Genomic DNA, 15,477 nt, shown 5'->3' with positions numbered 1-15,477 from the left:
TAATATTTTTTATTAAAAATATACATTTTTATTTTTTTGGGCCATGGCCTGGTCGCCGGCCATGGCCGGTAAAATAATTTTTTTATTAATAATATTTTTTATTAAAAATATATATTTTTATTTTTTTTGGCCATGGCTTGGTCGCCGGCCATGGATGGTAAAATATATTTTTTATTAAAATATTTTTATTAAAAATATATTTTTTTCTTTTTTTTGGCCATGGCCTGTAAAATATTTTTTTTATTAAAAATATACATTTTTATTTTTTTTGCCATGGCCTGGTCGCTGGCCATGGCCGATAAAATATTTTTTTTATTAATAATATTTTTTATTAAAATATTTTTATTAAAAATATATATTTTTTCTTTTTTTGCCATGGCCTGGTCACCGGCCATGGCAGGTAAAATATTTTTTTTATTAAAATATTTTTATTAAAAATATATTTTTTTCTTTTTTTTGGCCATGGCCTGATCGCCGGCCATGGCCTGTAAAATATTTTTTTTATTAAAAATATACATTTTTTTTCCATGGCCTGGTCGCTGGCCATGGCCGGTAAAATATTTTTTTTATTAATAATATTTTTTATTAAAATATTTTTATTAAAAATATATATTTTTTCTTTTTTTGCCATGGCCTGGTCACCGGCCATGGCAGGTAAAATATTTTTTTTATTAATAATTTTTTTTTACTAAAATATTTTTATTTAAAATATATATTTTTTCTTTTTTATGGCCATGGCCTGGTCGTTGGTCATGGCCGGTAAAATATTTTTTATTAATAATATTTTTTATTAAAATATTTTATTCTCGTCAGATCCGGCGAGGGCGGTCCTCGGGCTGGACATTAGAAGCTAAATTAAAAACCAAGAAAAGGAAGAAGAAAAAAAATTGATTCTCAAAATTGTTCCCAGCATTAAGAAGCTACTTTTTTTTTATTCTTGATTCTGCTCCAAAACTGATTCTGGGAACAATTTTTGACAAAATTGTGCCCAGAATCAAAAAATTAAACAAACGCATTTCTGTTCCCAAACTGATTCTGGGAACAAAAGAACAGAATCAAACACTGTTTGGCAAGTTGTCATGCGCAGCCTTAACGTTCTATATGTTCCGGTGATGGTCATGTGTTTGAACATAACTCATAAAATATCACAAATCATACTTGTAATGAGAGAGATGGTTAACTAATCCGTAAACATTAAATGTATGTGTTGCACAATATCCTTTTGAGGGATTGATGATCTCATGTTTATATGGATTCACGTTACTTTGAGTTACAAAATTAGCTCTCATAAAGATTGCACAACTAAAATATTTGAAGATTTTTTTTTCATGTAAAAATGTTCTTGAAACAAAATGGTTTTCTATAATGCTCGAGGATATTAAGGACCTTTTATTTTTCGTTCTGTGTTTATAAGTTCAAAAGACTTCTTTAAGATCATAAAAGAGCTCTCGTTTTGCATCCATAACAACGCAACCACAACTACAGCTCAATTTGCGGTTGCAATAACATGACGGCGACTGTAGCAGAAGATCAGCACAATGGAATTTGAGGTTGTGTCAAGGCGACTACTGCTACCAACAGCACCAATGTGAACGGCGCGAGTTGTATAGTGGCTGCAATGACTGGATTGGCGGAAATTGACAAGCAAGCAAGCAAGAAGAAGAAGAAGAAGAAGGGAAAAGAGTGTTCTTGAACTAGATTTTAAATTGAGATGACGCTCCATGTCAATGATGATACTCGATTGGGCGGGAGCAATACATTGAGCCGATTTTAGAAAGTTTAGGTACTTAACCGAGCAAAAGATCTGGTTCGTAAAAGAACAAACTTCATATAAACAGTGAAATGTGCCGAGAAAGAAAACATTGACCATTTAACTACATCAAAGAAAGTTGATATCTGGCGAAAGGGTGGCAGCAGTTTTATTTCTATTTTTCCATGACCTTGATGTGCAAGCCTTCCCCAAGGTTTAGAATCGGATTTCGGCGTATTTCACCTCTCTTGACCTTTATATATCTGATCATATTCCAACAGATAGAAAATGTTAGGAACGACATCGCTGTCGGCCATCGAATTCAAGCACTGGACTATCTTTGCAGGAAACGTTCGTATTGAGAAGGGGAGAGAAGTACCTATATTTCGTGACCAAGACGTGCATAAAAGTCGCCAAGAAAACTCTCGCGTACTCCGCTCCAGCACATTGTTTCATTCCCCATCCGAAAGGCATGAAATTCTTCCGCATCGCATCTGATTCGCAGTCCTGGAATTCGAGAGCCCTTAACAAGTCAATTAAAGTACGGCATTTAATTCAGAACCTAAATCGCTTGGGACCATATAACTTCATAAATATGACTCCTTTAATCTTGTTTATTTGTCTAAACTATAGGATTCCCATCTGCAAACCCCAATTCCCCTATTAAATTCAACCTTCCAGCGCCACGGATCAAATGTAGCAGGATCTTTGTACGTCTCGGGGTCCAGGTGAAAAGCAGAAGTGGCTATCAAAACTCCCCAGCGCGCCGGAATCGTGTATCCTGCAAAGAATTCCAACTATCATCAAGGTTCTGAATATGACCTGGTTATCGAAGTACTTATCAATATTCTCGATGCAAAAAGAAAGCACACGGATCGACTATTATAGAAGTGACCTACCGTTCCATTCTACATCGCTTTTTGTCCTCCTTAACAATCCAGGTGAGACGTTTCCCAATCTTAGTGATTCATGTATTACCTGGTTTTTTTAATACCAACGTTAGAAAAGACTCTAGTATATGCAGATTGTGCCAAAAAAAATTGTCCATCTGGCTAGATTGCATACATGAAGAGTGAAAGGCATCGATTTGTATTCTTCCCACGTGATCGAGGAGTCTGAAACTTCTCTATTCTTCATTATGTTCTCATGCTCTTCCTGGAAAAGTACGAGTAAAAACCCAATTAAGAATGTTCAAAGGGATTCCGTGTTACACTTAATTCAATCCGTAAGTAGAAAGGCGTACGGTAATTTCTTGCAATGCTTTAGGATTCTCTTCGAGGAACATTAGAGCTAACGTCAACGTTGTGGAAATAGAATCCGAGCTGACAAAAAGAAGTCCAAATATGAGCTGAACCACAGAATCCTCTGTCAAGAATTTCTCTGTACTCATGTCTGTCATGATGCGAGAAAGATAGTCGTTGTATGGTGTCTCCGGCGAAGAAACCCGAGCTTTTACGATTTCTCGAATGATTGACAACGCCTTCTTATGATTCTGCACAGACCTAAATTTAATACCAATCTTTTTCGTGTATTAAAAATCAAGTTCTAACAAACAAATTGGTTCACTTTTACCTTCATGCATTTGTAATGTGCTGTACCCGGTATGTTCAAAGGGATTGACATAAGGCCTTGAACAAATGCAAAATATAAATCTCCCAATTTCTCTGATGATTGTGTAGGATCATAACTAAACAGTTGCTTTGCGCCGAATTCAATAGCCATCTAGCAAGAACATCAAAAGCTATTAAGCGTTGGATTTGTCATCTCCCTACTTAGAAAAAAGGAAAGAACGATTCAAAAGTTTTTAAAGTTCAAGGATTTGGTCCTTACGATTGTGGTGGTGTATCTTACGTCGACTGATTCTTGGCCTAACCAGCTCTTTATAGTCACTCGAGACGCTTCTTCCATCAAGAGAAGCAACTTCTCCCTCAGGACCTCCATGCCAAAGTGCTTTAGAACCATGCTTCGGATATACTTGTGGACGTTTGGGATGTTGGTGCTGGCCTCGCCCTCTTGCGCGAAAAGCTTTGCGAACGTGTCCAGAGCCCATGAGTCGAACAGCTTCCCGTCTTGCTGAAGGACAAAATGGCAGAATTCCGGATCGGCCGAGACTACTATTGCCCGACCTGCCACGCTCGTCCGGAACGTCTTTCCGTACCTGCATCAAAAGAACAAAGAAGAGGGGCATCCCTGGTTATTGTTAAGAATCACAAAATGAAGTCAACTTCTGATTGTGAAATGGCCAATGAAATGGTTTTGAGTACCATTGTATTCTCTTCTTGAGGAATGGAAGGAGGTCCAGAGAGTAACTAGGAACCATCAACTGAAGGGTCTCGCCGATGAGAGGAAGCCCGAAAGAACCGGGAGGAAGAACGCCATTGCACTTAGGGTTCCTCCATCGGTAAATCCAGTGAGTGAGCCATGCGATGATCAATGCCGACACACACGTTCCGATTATCCACATCGCTTGTTCCTCTGGGAAGAAGACCAGGCGCTAATGGAGCGTTAGAGGGTGATGATCAATGCAAGTTGTTCTCTCTTTATAGATGTATCTCTCTTTGCGGAGATTCGTTATGTGCATTCTTGGCTCAAGTTCTGTGGTCTTATAGATATGACGCAACTATGTGTTTTCCTGAAAAGCACTACAAATCACAAGAAGTTAACCTGAATATAATAAGTTCCATAATTAGGTGAGCATGGGTTGACCTGATTATAATAAGTGCAATGATTTCCGTGCAATCCTTGGTTGGTGATAGCCAAAACTTTGACGTTCCTTAAAATCAGGCGATGGTCATGAAGGGAATGGTCATGAAGGGAATGGTCATGAAGGGAACATCATTCATTTAAAATCACAAAAGATGCTTGAAATGAGAGGGATCTTTGAACTAATTCCAAAATGATACACAACCCTAATCCCTTAAATATCATTTGAAGGATCGAGGGAAAAGTGTCAGAAAAGTCATAAACCTTTTGCGTTAGTACCAATTTAGTCATAAACCTTTTTTTGGTGCCAATTGAGTCATTCCGACTAATCTTTGAACTAATCTGAATATATCACGTGAAAATGGATTTATGCTACTTTGAGAGTTTACGGAATTAGCTCACATTTAGTGTTGCACAGCTGAGACGCATAAGGATTATCTTCTTCTTCTTTTTGTTGTATTTTGTTTTTGTAACAGTGTAGTTTTCTATGATGCTGAACGATTTGAGGGACCATTTTTTTTTTTTTTTGTGTTCAGAAGTTAAAAAGATTATTCGAAGATCATAAACGACCTTACATCTCTCCCTTTTGCACTTATAACAACGAGACTACCGGGATTTGCAATCGCAACAACATGACCACAATAGTACTAGAAGGCAAGAACAAATCGAATTTGCGGTGGTGTCAAAACGACCATCGCTACCAGCAACAATAATGCGAACAACACACCTCCTATATTTAAAAATTAAAAAAAAAATTATCCACGTTAACGCCAGCCGTGCCACGTAGGACGGCCGGCATCCACGTCAGCAACCTCCAGCCTAAATTGACCGGATGGACTCAGTTGGAAAAACGTGATTAAATTGTCCAATTGAAAGATTTATGACTAAATCGGTACTCGCTGCAATATGTTTAGGACTTGTCGCGACCTACCCGTCCCGATCGGGAGGATCCAAAATTGATAGGTGAGATCCTGAGGTATTTGTCGATGGATGTGAACATTAATTGAGTCGTTTGAAGGACAAACCAAATGATTCATTAATCCAAGGACCGAGGCACTTCCAAGCCTTATACCTCATGTGACGAGAATTGTCTAGACTAAGCATTCAATTGGAGTAGCCACTAGCCATAATCAAGGATTGGCTAGAAACTCTCGTCGAGACGTGGGAGTGTCATCTAGATATGCGTGAAAATTAGAGATTCTAAGGATCGGGGACTTGATTACACTAGTGATCTAACTAGTGCCCTTTCGATACCTAAACTTGAACGCTCGCAAATTAACGCACTGGACAGCCTATCGAAAAAGCTTAAGATTCTACCTAACCATGCAAAAAAAGGAAAATAACGATCAATGTATTAAAGGTGCGCAACCAAATAATCATAAAGAAAATAAACAATCAGCGACCTAACATTGTCTCTAAAAAAGAAAAGGCAATCAAAAGCTCTAAAGTAAAGCCCTAATGGCTTGTTCAATTTTTTTGGGAAATTTTTAAAGATTTTCTCAATTTTTACAAGTTTTAAATTAAATCTAGAATGAAATTAAACACTAAGATCTAACGAAATTACCCTAAAAAAAATTTCCAAACATTTCCCAATTTTTCTGAATTTATCTAATTTTTTAAAATTTTAAATTTTTTATTAATAAAATAAGCATTCGGTACCGGGTCCCTTGACCCGATCCGACCCGGCTCTCTGACCCATCCGAATTTTCAAATTTTGATTTTTTTCTTTTTTTTTTCCTTTGGCTTTTTCTAATTTTCTTTTTCCCCTATTTCTTTTTCTCTTTAATTTTTTATTCCCCTTTTTGTTTTCTTTTTCCCCTATTTCTTTTTCTCTTTAATTTTTTATTCCCCCTTTTGTTTTCTTCTGCCTTGACTGGACGCCTTCTTCCTCATGGGCTCACCGAGAGCTCACTGGGAACGTCTTCTTCTTGGTGAATCGCCGGCAACCCAAACTCCGAACCAAAATCGGTTTCTTTGAGTGGCGTCGACGACGAATCTGCTCAGACCGAAATCGCAACTCTACCATCACCGAACCAAAGTCCCTAAACCAGCACCGCCGGCCACTAAATCGCTAACATCGGCGACACACTTTCGTTTCCCGACCATCAAACTTCCAGCGACAACAATACGCGCTAAAACGCAAACAAACAGACGTACACGCATATGAAATGGAGATAGTAAGCTAACGGTGGCGGCCTCAAACCGCGGGCCTCTCGGATTAGGAAGGAGTTCTCCGGCGGGGAGACTCGGACAATGTGCGGACCATGGCATAAACACAAGAAAAACACAAAGTCAGTATTGATTCGACGAACAAGAGTACCAAACAAACACAAAGATCGACTTCTAGGCACCGATTCCACAAAAAATCATTCGAACTTCCATTTAGACATTTCATCGAACACGTGGTATGCAAGTTGAGATAGACGCTCTTGAGTGAGATTCAATGCGATTTATAAACGTCCATATATCACAACAAACTCATCTTGGTTTACCCAGAAACGTTCGGAACTTTCAGACCGGAACTCGGCACCCTAAGCCCACACTCTCATTGAGGCATTTCATCAAACACGTGAGGCGCGACCAAGAAAAGGGGTTACAGAGCTGGTTTTGACGAGATTCATGGCTTTTTTTTTACATACGACGCTCGGAACCGTTCCTTTGAGCATAAAACAGGTGTCATTCTCCATTGGTGGAGCCAGGCGACCACCGAATAGGCTCGGTGTGCCTGGCACCCGAGAGGCAGGGGAGGGGGACCAAAACAGGGGAAGACGATGAAGACCCACCTGGTTCGGGGCTGACTGGGATGAAGCGCGGCGGCTTGAGGCTCGATGGGGGCCGACGGCAACTCAGATGGACGACCGGTCAAAGAGCAAAAATCTCTCTTTTTTGGTTCTCTCGGTTGCCTTTCCGTCTCTCCCTCCGGAACCCCCTGGTTCGTGCGGCCGTGAGGCGACGAATGATGACCGGTAGGTGGAGCCTTCAACGGGAACGATGGCGACTCCAACGGACCGCCGGCGAGCGAGCAAAAATTTCTTCTTTTTCCCTTTCTCTCTCGGCTCTCCTCTACCGCGAGGAGCTGGGACGACTAAAAACGAACTAACTCCGGTATTCGCAGGCTCTCTTCTTTTTCCCATTTTGTTCTAACTCCGATTCATCTTAGGCTCTCTCGAACTTTCACATGTCTTGAATTCAAGTCCCACGTAATGCATGGTGAGGAAAAGGCAAGATACTCATGGTGATTATTAGTTATCGTGTGTCACATTTAGTAGGTTTTACTTTTGAGCTGTCTGTGTACACTCAAAAGGAGTTCCAAAATTTCTCTTACGAAGAAGCCCATGTCGATCAGTTAAACTCAGAGACCTTAATGTCTCACTAATTGCGGGAATCAGGTAAGATGCAAAGGCTAAATCTGATCGACAGCACAAATATGGGTGGTGTGGATATTGATCTAGTCGAAAAATTAGTAATTTGGCCTATAGCGCTAGTGTAGTTTGTAATGTAAATACACTTGGGAGCAAGTCCCACTCCAACACTGGCAAGTAAGAGAAAGATAAATTTATGCGGGTATGCATTACAATAAGCATTGTTTTAGTGTGTGGGCTCACAAATGGACCTAAGAGCATTAAATGGAATATACTGCTATTCATCTCGAGTAGACAGTTGGGAATTTTGGGCTTAAATTGAATTTGTTTTCTGCAAGTGTTGAATTTAAAATTAATTTCAGCATTTGATGAATTCGAAATTAGAAAATATGAGCCATTGTAACCGTAGGTTGCTTAGCTGCAGATAACCATTTTGTTGGAATTAGGCGCACAAACCCAACGAAATCAAGAATAAAGGCGAGAAAGAAATCAAGACACGAGATTTTATCCTGGTTCAGCCTTAAATTAGGGCTATATCCATTAGAGGATTTCACTATAAGTAGCACGTCCCACCTCTCTGTTACAACTCTCAATTACAAAAGAAAAAGATTATATATAGGCAGCAGCTATTCATGGGTTAAAGCCAAAATTATAAATAAAATATGAGCCAAAACTATAAAAGTCTTTTGATGGCTTGGGGCCATCGCTCCCGCGATCCTCGCCGGGGCAGCCTCCCCGGACCCTTGCCCACTCACTAGGGAGCGATACCTTTATGCCTTCCTATCGATGGAGAGTATGAAGTGCACATCATCACATTGGGTACCCGTTCAAAGTGACATCCATTTGTTAGAGAAATTACCGAAAAAATCTTAAACCTATTGCATTTTTATCAATTCAATTCTAGATCTTTCAATTTAACCAATTTAGTCCTAAACCTTTTGAACGATTTGTCAATCGAAACCTAAATCTTTCAATTGTACCAATTTAGTTTTAAATCTTTTGATGATTTGCCAATTTAGCCTTCCAGCCAATTTTGGCCAAAAACTGCTGATGTGGTAGTCTAGTCAGCACCGATCATCTTACGTGGCACGGCCCATGCCGACGTGAACAATTTTTGCAAAAAATTTATTTTTCTGAATTTTGTTATTATTAGTTTTCTTTTTTCGTTTCTTTTATCGTTTTCCTTTTTCCTTTCTTTTTTTCTTATTCTTTTTTTCCAACCAAGGGCTGGCGAGCTCTCCAGCAGACCCTCGCCGGCCCATATTGAAAGGTTTAGGACCGAATTGACACAAATGCAATAGATCTATGACTTTTTTTGTAATTTTCATTAATTATAAACTAGTCTTCCGGCATATGAGTGTGCGCACTCAGATAATTGTGCGAATGGCTTCCATTTCTTTTGAACGTCTTGAGAAATGTTCAGATATGAGCGTGCGTGTACGTACGTATGTATACAGACTTTGATTCCTCCTGCATCTTCAACAAGCCATTCCGTCATGCATCCTAATTTTCTCCACGATAATCTCCAACTACCTCTTGACTTAGGGATGTTCAGGCACTGGGAGTGTTCAGATAAACACTCCCAGTGCCTTTAGCTACAGGCATCCATTGGTTGATGAATCCTTTTTTATTCGGACTTCAACTTCCTTTCATGTTTACTCCACTTAACCTCTGTCCATAGGAGACTCACGATTGATGAACAATTCAGAACATTCCATCGATGGGCTTTGTGGGCCAATTGTATGGTTATGACTTTTATGATCGACGAGCTTCTTTAAGCATTTTATCGAGCGGACTTTACGGGCTAAGTGTAGTGGTATGGCTTGCTTCGGGCCATTGGTTTGTTTATGTGTAGGCCCAGATCTTGGGGCTGGTGTCAACATGACAAAGATTTGGTCGAGAAACTTTTGAGCCCATTGCAAATTTTTAAAAAAAAAACCGGCCTCATCAGTCTTGATAGCGTAGCAGGAAAAAACAAAACCAAATCAAACGATCTGGTTGACATATGAAGATTAAATTTCCATAAAAACAGTGAAGTTTGCCGAGAAAGAAAACATCGAAACTATATCATTACAACCAAGAAAGTTGAGATGTCGTGAAAGGGTGGAAGCAGTTTTATCTCTATTTTTCCATGACCTTGATGTGCAAGCCTTCCCCGATGTCCAGAATTGGACTTCGGCGAATTTGACCTCTCTTGACCTTTGTAAATCTGATCATATTCCAACAGAGAGAAAATGTTAGGAACCACACGGCTTTAGGCCATTGAACAGATGATCTTTTCCAGGATGTTGGTGTCCGAAAAGGGGAGACAAGTACCTGTATTTCGTCACCAAGACGTGTAGAAAAGTCGCCAGGAAAACTCTTGTGTAGTCCGCTCCGGCACATTGTTTCATTCCCGATCCAAAAGGCATGAAATTCTTGAGTAGGGCATCTGATTCGCAGTCCTGGAATTCGAAAGCCCTTAACAAGTCAATTACAGTACGGCATATATAAGAATTCTATATCGTAATCGCTTGCGACCATAAAAGTTCCTATATACGACTCGTTTAATCTTGCTTATTTGTCCAAACTTTAGGTTTCCTATATGTAAACCGTAATTCTTGTTGAATTCAACCTTCCAGCGCCATGGGTTGAATGCTGTAGGATCTTTATATATCTCAGGATCAAAGTGAAAAGCGGTAGCAGATAGCCAAACTCCCCAGCCTGCTGGAATTGTGTATCCTGTAAAGACATTTAACTATCATCAATGTTCTAAATATGATTTGGTAATCAAAGTACTTATCGACATTCTCGACTCAAATTGAAAACGCATGAATCGACTATCATAGAAATGATCTACCATTCCATTCTACGTCCCTTTTTGCCCTCCTCAACATACCAGTGCGAGGCTTCCCAACCTTAGTGATTCATGTATTACCTGGTTTTTTCAATACCAACGTTAGAAGTATGTGTTGATAGTGCTAAAGAATTTGTCCATTTGGTTAGATTACGTACATGAAGAGTTAAAGGCATCGATTTGTATTCTTTCCACGTGATCGAGGAGTCTTGAAATTCTCTTTGCTTTATTATGGCTTCATGCTCGTCCTGGAAAAATACGAGTAAAAACCCACTTAAAAGTGTTCAAAGAAATTCCGTTATATGCAATTTAGGGCGTAGTTAGAAAAGCATACCGTGACTTCTTGCAATGCTTTGGGATTCTCTTCGAGGAACATTAGAGCTAATGTCAATGTCGTCGAAAGAGAATCGAAGCTGACCCAAAGAAGTGTAAATATAAGCTGAACTATGGAATCCTCTTTTAAGAATTTCTCTTTGCCCATATCAGCCATGGTGTGAGAAAGGTAGTCGTTGTGAGGTGTCTCCGACGAAGAAAACCGCTCTTTTACGATTCCTCGAATGATTGACAATGCCTTCTTATGGTCCTGCGCAGATCTGAGCTTAATACTAATTTTTTTTCCATATACTGGAAATCAACTTCTAACAAAGAAATCCTTACCTTACCAAAAAAAAAAAAAAAAAAAAACTTCTAACAAAGAAATCGGTGCACTTTACCTTCATGCATTTGTAATGTATTGTACCCGGTATGTTCAAAGGAATTGACATAAGGCCCCGACTAAACGAAAAGAACAGGTCATAAAACTCCTGTGATGATTGTGTAGGATCATAACTTAACAGTTGCTTTGCGCCAAATTCAATTGCCATCTTGCAAGAACATTAAAAGCAAACGCGTGTTAGATTTGTCTATCACCCTTCGTAGAAAAAAAAAGATAAAACGATTCATGAGTGTTGTGATACAAGGATTTGGTCTTTACTGTTCCGGTGGCATATTTTACGTCGACGGATTCTTGGCCTAACCAACTCTTTATGGTCAATCGAGACACTTCTTCCATCAAGGGAAGCAACTTCTCCCTAAGGCCCTCCAAGCCGAAGCGCTTTAGAACCGTGCTTCGGACATACTTGTGGACGTTTGGGACGTTGGTGCTGCCCTCGCTCTCTTGCGCGAAGATCTTTGCGAACGTATCTAGATGCCACGACTCAAAGAGCTTCCCGTCTTGCTGGACGACAAACTGGCGGAATTCTGGATCGGCCGACACTACTACTGCCCGACCCACCATGCTCGTCCGAAATGTCTTTCCATACCTGAGTCAAAAGAACAAAGAAGAGGGGCATTTCTACTTATCTTTAAGAATAACAAAATAGAGCCATCATCTTGATTGCGAAATGGCCAATGAGATGGTATTAGTACCTTTGTATTCTCTTCTTGAGGAATGGATTGAGGTCCATAGAGTAACTAGGAACCATCAACTGAATGGTCTCGCCAATGAGAGGAAGCCCCAAAGAACCAGGAGGAAGAACGCCGTTGCACTTGGGGTTACTCCACCTGTAAATCCAGTGAACTAGCCACGCGACGATCAACGCCGACGCCCACGTTCCGATTATCCACATCGCTTGTTTCTCTGAGAAGACAAGGTGGTAATCGAGGGTGGAGGGTGATGATCAATACAAGCTATTGTCTCTCTTTATAGAAAAACTCTCTATGTGATGTGCATGCTCTGCTCAAGTTGTGTCAGTCCTGCACGTGAAGGGAATCGAAGACTGAGCAGCGTGGTAGTCAAATAAAATGTCTCATTTGTCTTCTTCCTATGCGCAGCCTGTGGAAGTCCAGCACGTGAAGGAACGGGTTTGCTGCGCGTTAGTCAAGGAGTACCGTCTCATTTGCCTTCAACAGAAGATAAAAAATTTCTCTTAAATGAGATCCACGCGCGTTCTTGCGCCACTGAACATTAGATGAAAAAAGAGTGCAGCCGAATCCACAAAATCAGCAAAGATGACATATGTGAATAGATTTTAGATCGGGTATTGTCCAATGAGAGAATTCGTAATTTGCTTGCTGTATTGCTCATAGTATAATACAGATATCTGTACAAGGTATTGAAAAGAAAGAGAAAAGAAACACAAAACATCTCTAACTAATTATAAAAGAAATACCAAATATTACGCTAACTAAAACTAAATCCTAACTAATGATAAGAGATACACAAAAATATTAGAAAATCAGAATGTAAATCACTGTAAGTCTTTAGCAAATCTTTCGTAATACCCCTCACAAGTTGGCACGTGGAGGTCACGAATGCCCCACTTGCTGATGAGAAATCTGAATCGATCTCGACCTAATGTCTTGGTAAAAATGTCTGCCGGTTGAAGTCTAGTGGATACGTGCTCGGCTCTAATGGCACATTACCGTACAAGTTCGCGAACAAAGTGGCAATCAATCTCGATTTGCTTTGTTTGTGCATGAAATACCGGGTTAGCCGCGGTGTGTAAGGCAGTTTGGTTGTCGCAATAAAGACTCATTGGTTTGTCATGCAATACCCCGAGATAGGCAAGTAAATTGTGCAACCAAATTAGTTCACTAGTGGTGTAACATTCTAAATTTTCATTATTTGGAAAAAATATTAAAATATTAAAAAAAATTATCCACATTAACGCCAGTCTTCCTACGTCCACGTCTAGCTGGACGGACTCAATTGGAAAAACGTGAAAATATTTAGAACTCAATTGACACAATTAAAAAGTTTAGGACTGAATTGGCAAAAGTGCAATAGATTTAAGACTTTTTAGACAATTTTCCCCCAATTTCTCTTAAGATTGCTTCATGTGCTATACCTTCGTTAAAGAGATATACATTTTAGGTACTCTCATATATAGCTAAGACGTTAAGTGTAATAGTCAAATATAACCTCGCATGAGTGATTCTGATGACATAGACATTGACAAATGCTCCACATTTAATAAACAACAGGCCGATAACAAACGATAAAACCCTACCTGCCCCTCCAGTGTTGTTGGAATATTCTTGCAATAACAACCAGGAAGCCTTCCCCATAAGGAGACAAAGAAGCACGAAAGTCCAATGTGTGCTGCACTGCTAGGTTCTCCCAAAAACCCGCAGAATCCTAGTAAGAAAAACACATCAATTGGATCATGTTCGTGAACCCATTTATTCCATCATGTCATACTACCGTTGCTTTAGCTTTACTCGTGTTAGTAGCATATTTCCGTGCTGGTTTACCAAGACAGAATTAAGTTATTCAGTAAATACTTTCAACCAACTCCAATCCTTTTACCCATTAACATCTTTGGAGACTTCACAAAACCTTCATCACTTTAGTTTTTACTTTTCGGAAATATATTGGCCGATGGATTAGTAGTAGTTGTTCTTGTTTCTTTAGTACCTTCGGTAGTTCCTATACCTGTCGTGTTCCTTGGATTATTTACAAGTGGTATTCAAGCTCTTATATTTTTTTATTGGAAGCAAGTAAAAAGAATGTTATTTCTAGCTCGATTCAATTGTTGGAACTAAATAAAAGAATAAGAATACATTCGAATTTCCATGTTATTTCCCGTTTCTTCATATAAAACTCGCGTTTAGCCCTTGTTTGGGGTGTTGTTGAATTGGATTATTCAAGAAATAGGATTCCAATTCCTTGATTTTTAAGTTTGAAAAGAAACAAAAACTCTAATTTAGATTCCTCATGGAATAGCATTAGCATCCCTTCAAAATTGTGGGATTCCACTATCACCTATTATTTCAAAAGATAGATTTGAAATTTTTTTAGCAAATAAAAATAGAAGTTGGAAAAACTAAATATGCTTGTGCAAGACGTGCTGGTAATGAACCAACGGCGGACCAGCACCGTTAACGACAGTGGCGGTCCGCGATCTTCCTGTCCAATGACCTCCTTTAGTCTCGATCTTGGTCGCGACTTGCTCTGGGCCAACCTCTAAATAGCAAATCGCATCTTAAAGTTCTAACTAACACCAAAAAATTAGCACACCGTCGTGGCCATGGAGGTCGTCAACCTCGCACGATTACAATTTGGGGTCGTGGGAGGGGCGCGACATCTACTGCAGCTGATTGGGGGAGGTCACAAGGACCCGTCGTTCTAAAAATCAGCCAAGTGACGAAGATGCGACCCAACATCACGGCCAAGGTTGTTAGCCTCGTGCGACTATAGATTTGGAGTCACACACGGCGGGCGACCTCCATGGCCTGGATTGAGAGAGAGAGAGAGAGAGAGAGAGAGAGAGAGAGAGAGAGAGAGAGAGGCGAGTGGGCATACGGGTCAATAGTGTCTGCGGATGGAGGCACGACGGTGAAGGCTCGTGACAGTGGCGGTCGTGCAACGTCTGCTGCAATGGACGGCAGAGAGGGAAAAAGAAGACCAGAGAGGGAAAAATGAAGGAGGGAGAGGCGAGTGGGCATACGGGTCAATAGTGTCTGCGGATGGAGGCACGACGGTGAAGGCTCGTGACAGTGGCGGTCGTGCGACGTCTGCTGCAATGGACGGCAGAGAGGGAAAAAGAAGACGGCAGAGAGGGAAAAATGAAGGAGGGAAAAAAGATTTCCCCATTTGACCAAGTAAAGAAACACGATTGCGCCGGCTTTTCTCGTCCGGTGGAATGAACTGCTTAAGAATGAAAACTAGAAGGTAGAAACTGCGACAAACAATAACAAGATTCGCCAATTGGGGTAAATTAATTGCCCCAGAAGATCAAAAGGGACATATGAAGAGGCTCTATTGAAAAAAGAATGGCAATTTTCAGTTCCAACTTGCATCTCTTTCCAACTAGCACTCACTGACGGTCACAGCCACCATCGAA

The 15,477-nt window shown here is 40.1% G+C and overlaps 1 protein-coding gene and 1 pseudogene across 1 annotated transcript; both read right to left on the bottom strand.

Moving 5' to 3' along the window:
- Nucleotides 1–1,672: 1,672 nt before the first annotated feature.
- On the bottom strand, nt 1,673–4,416 carry LOC115664468 (cucurbitadienol 11-hydroxylase-like). The gene is made up of 9 exons (XM_030586398.2): nt 4,015–4,416; nt 3,581–3,908; nt 3,323–3,472; nt 2,994–3,242; nt 2,816–2,905; nt 2,650–2,728; nt 2,425–2,531; nt 2,130–2,257; nt 1,673–2,013 (listed from the first exon to the last, which is right to left on the bottom strand). Exons 1-9 carry the CDS (start codon nt 4,212–4,214, stop codon nt 1,926–1,928), a joined length of 1,419 nt encoding a protein of 472 aa, XP_030442258.1. The 5' UTR covers nt 4,215–4,416; the 3' UTR covers nt 1,673–1,925.
- A 5,402-nt stretch (nt 4,417–9,818) lies between these two features.
- Nucleotides 9,819–12,318, bottom strand: LOC115667043 (cucurbitadienol 11-hydroxylase-like; annotated as a pseudogene).
- Between the last annotated feature and the right edge of the window lie 3,159 nt (nt 12,319–15,477).

This window comes from Syzygium oleosum, unplaced genomic scaffold (genome assembly GCF_021117445.2).
Source record: "Syzygium oleosum isolate NSW1041296 unplaced genomic scaffold, Sole_v2.1 Sole_v2.13, whole genome shotgun sequence".
In the NCBI taxonomy this organism is placed as follows: Eukaryota; Viridiplantae; Streptophyta; class Magnoliopsida; order Myrtales; family Myrtaceae; genus Syzygium; species Syzygium oleosum.
This window is presented reverse-complemented; position numbering and strand designations above follow the sequence as displayed.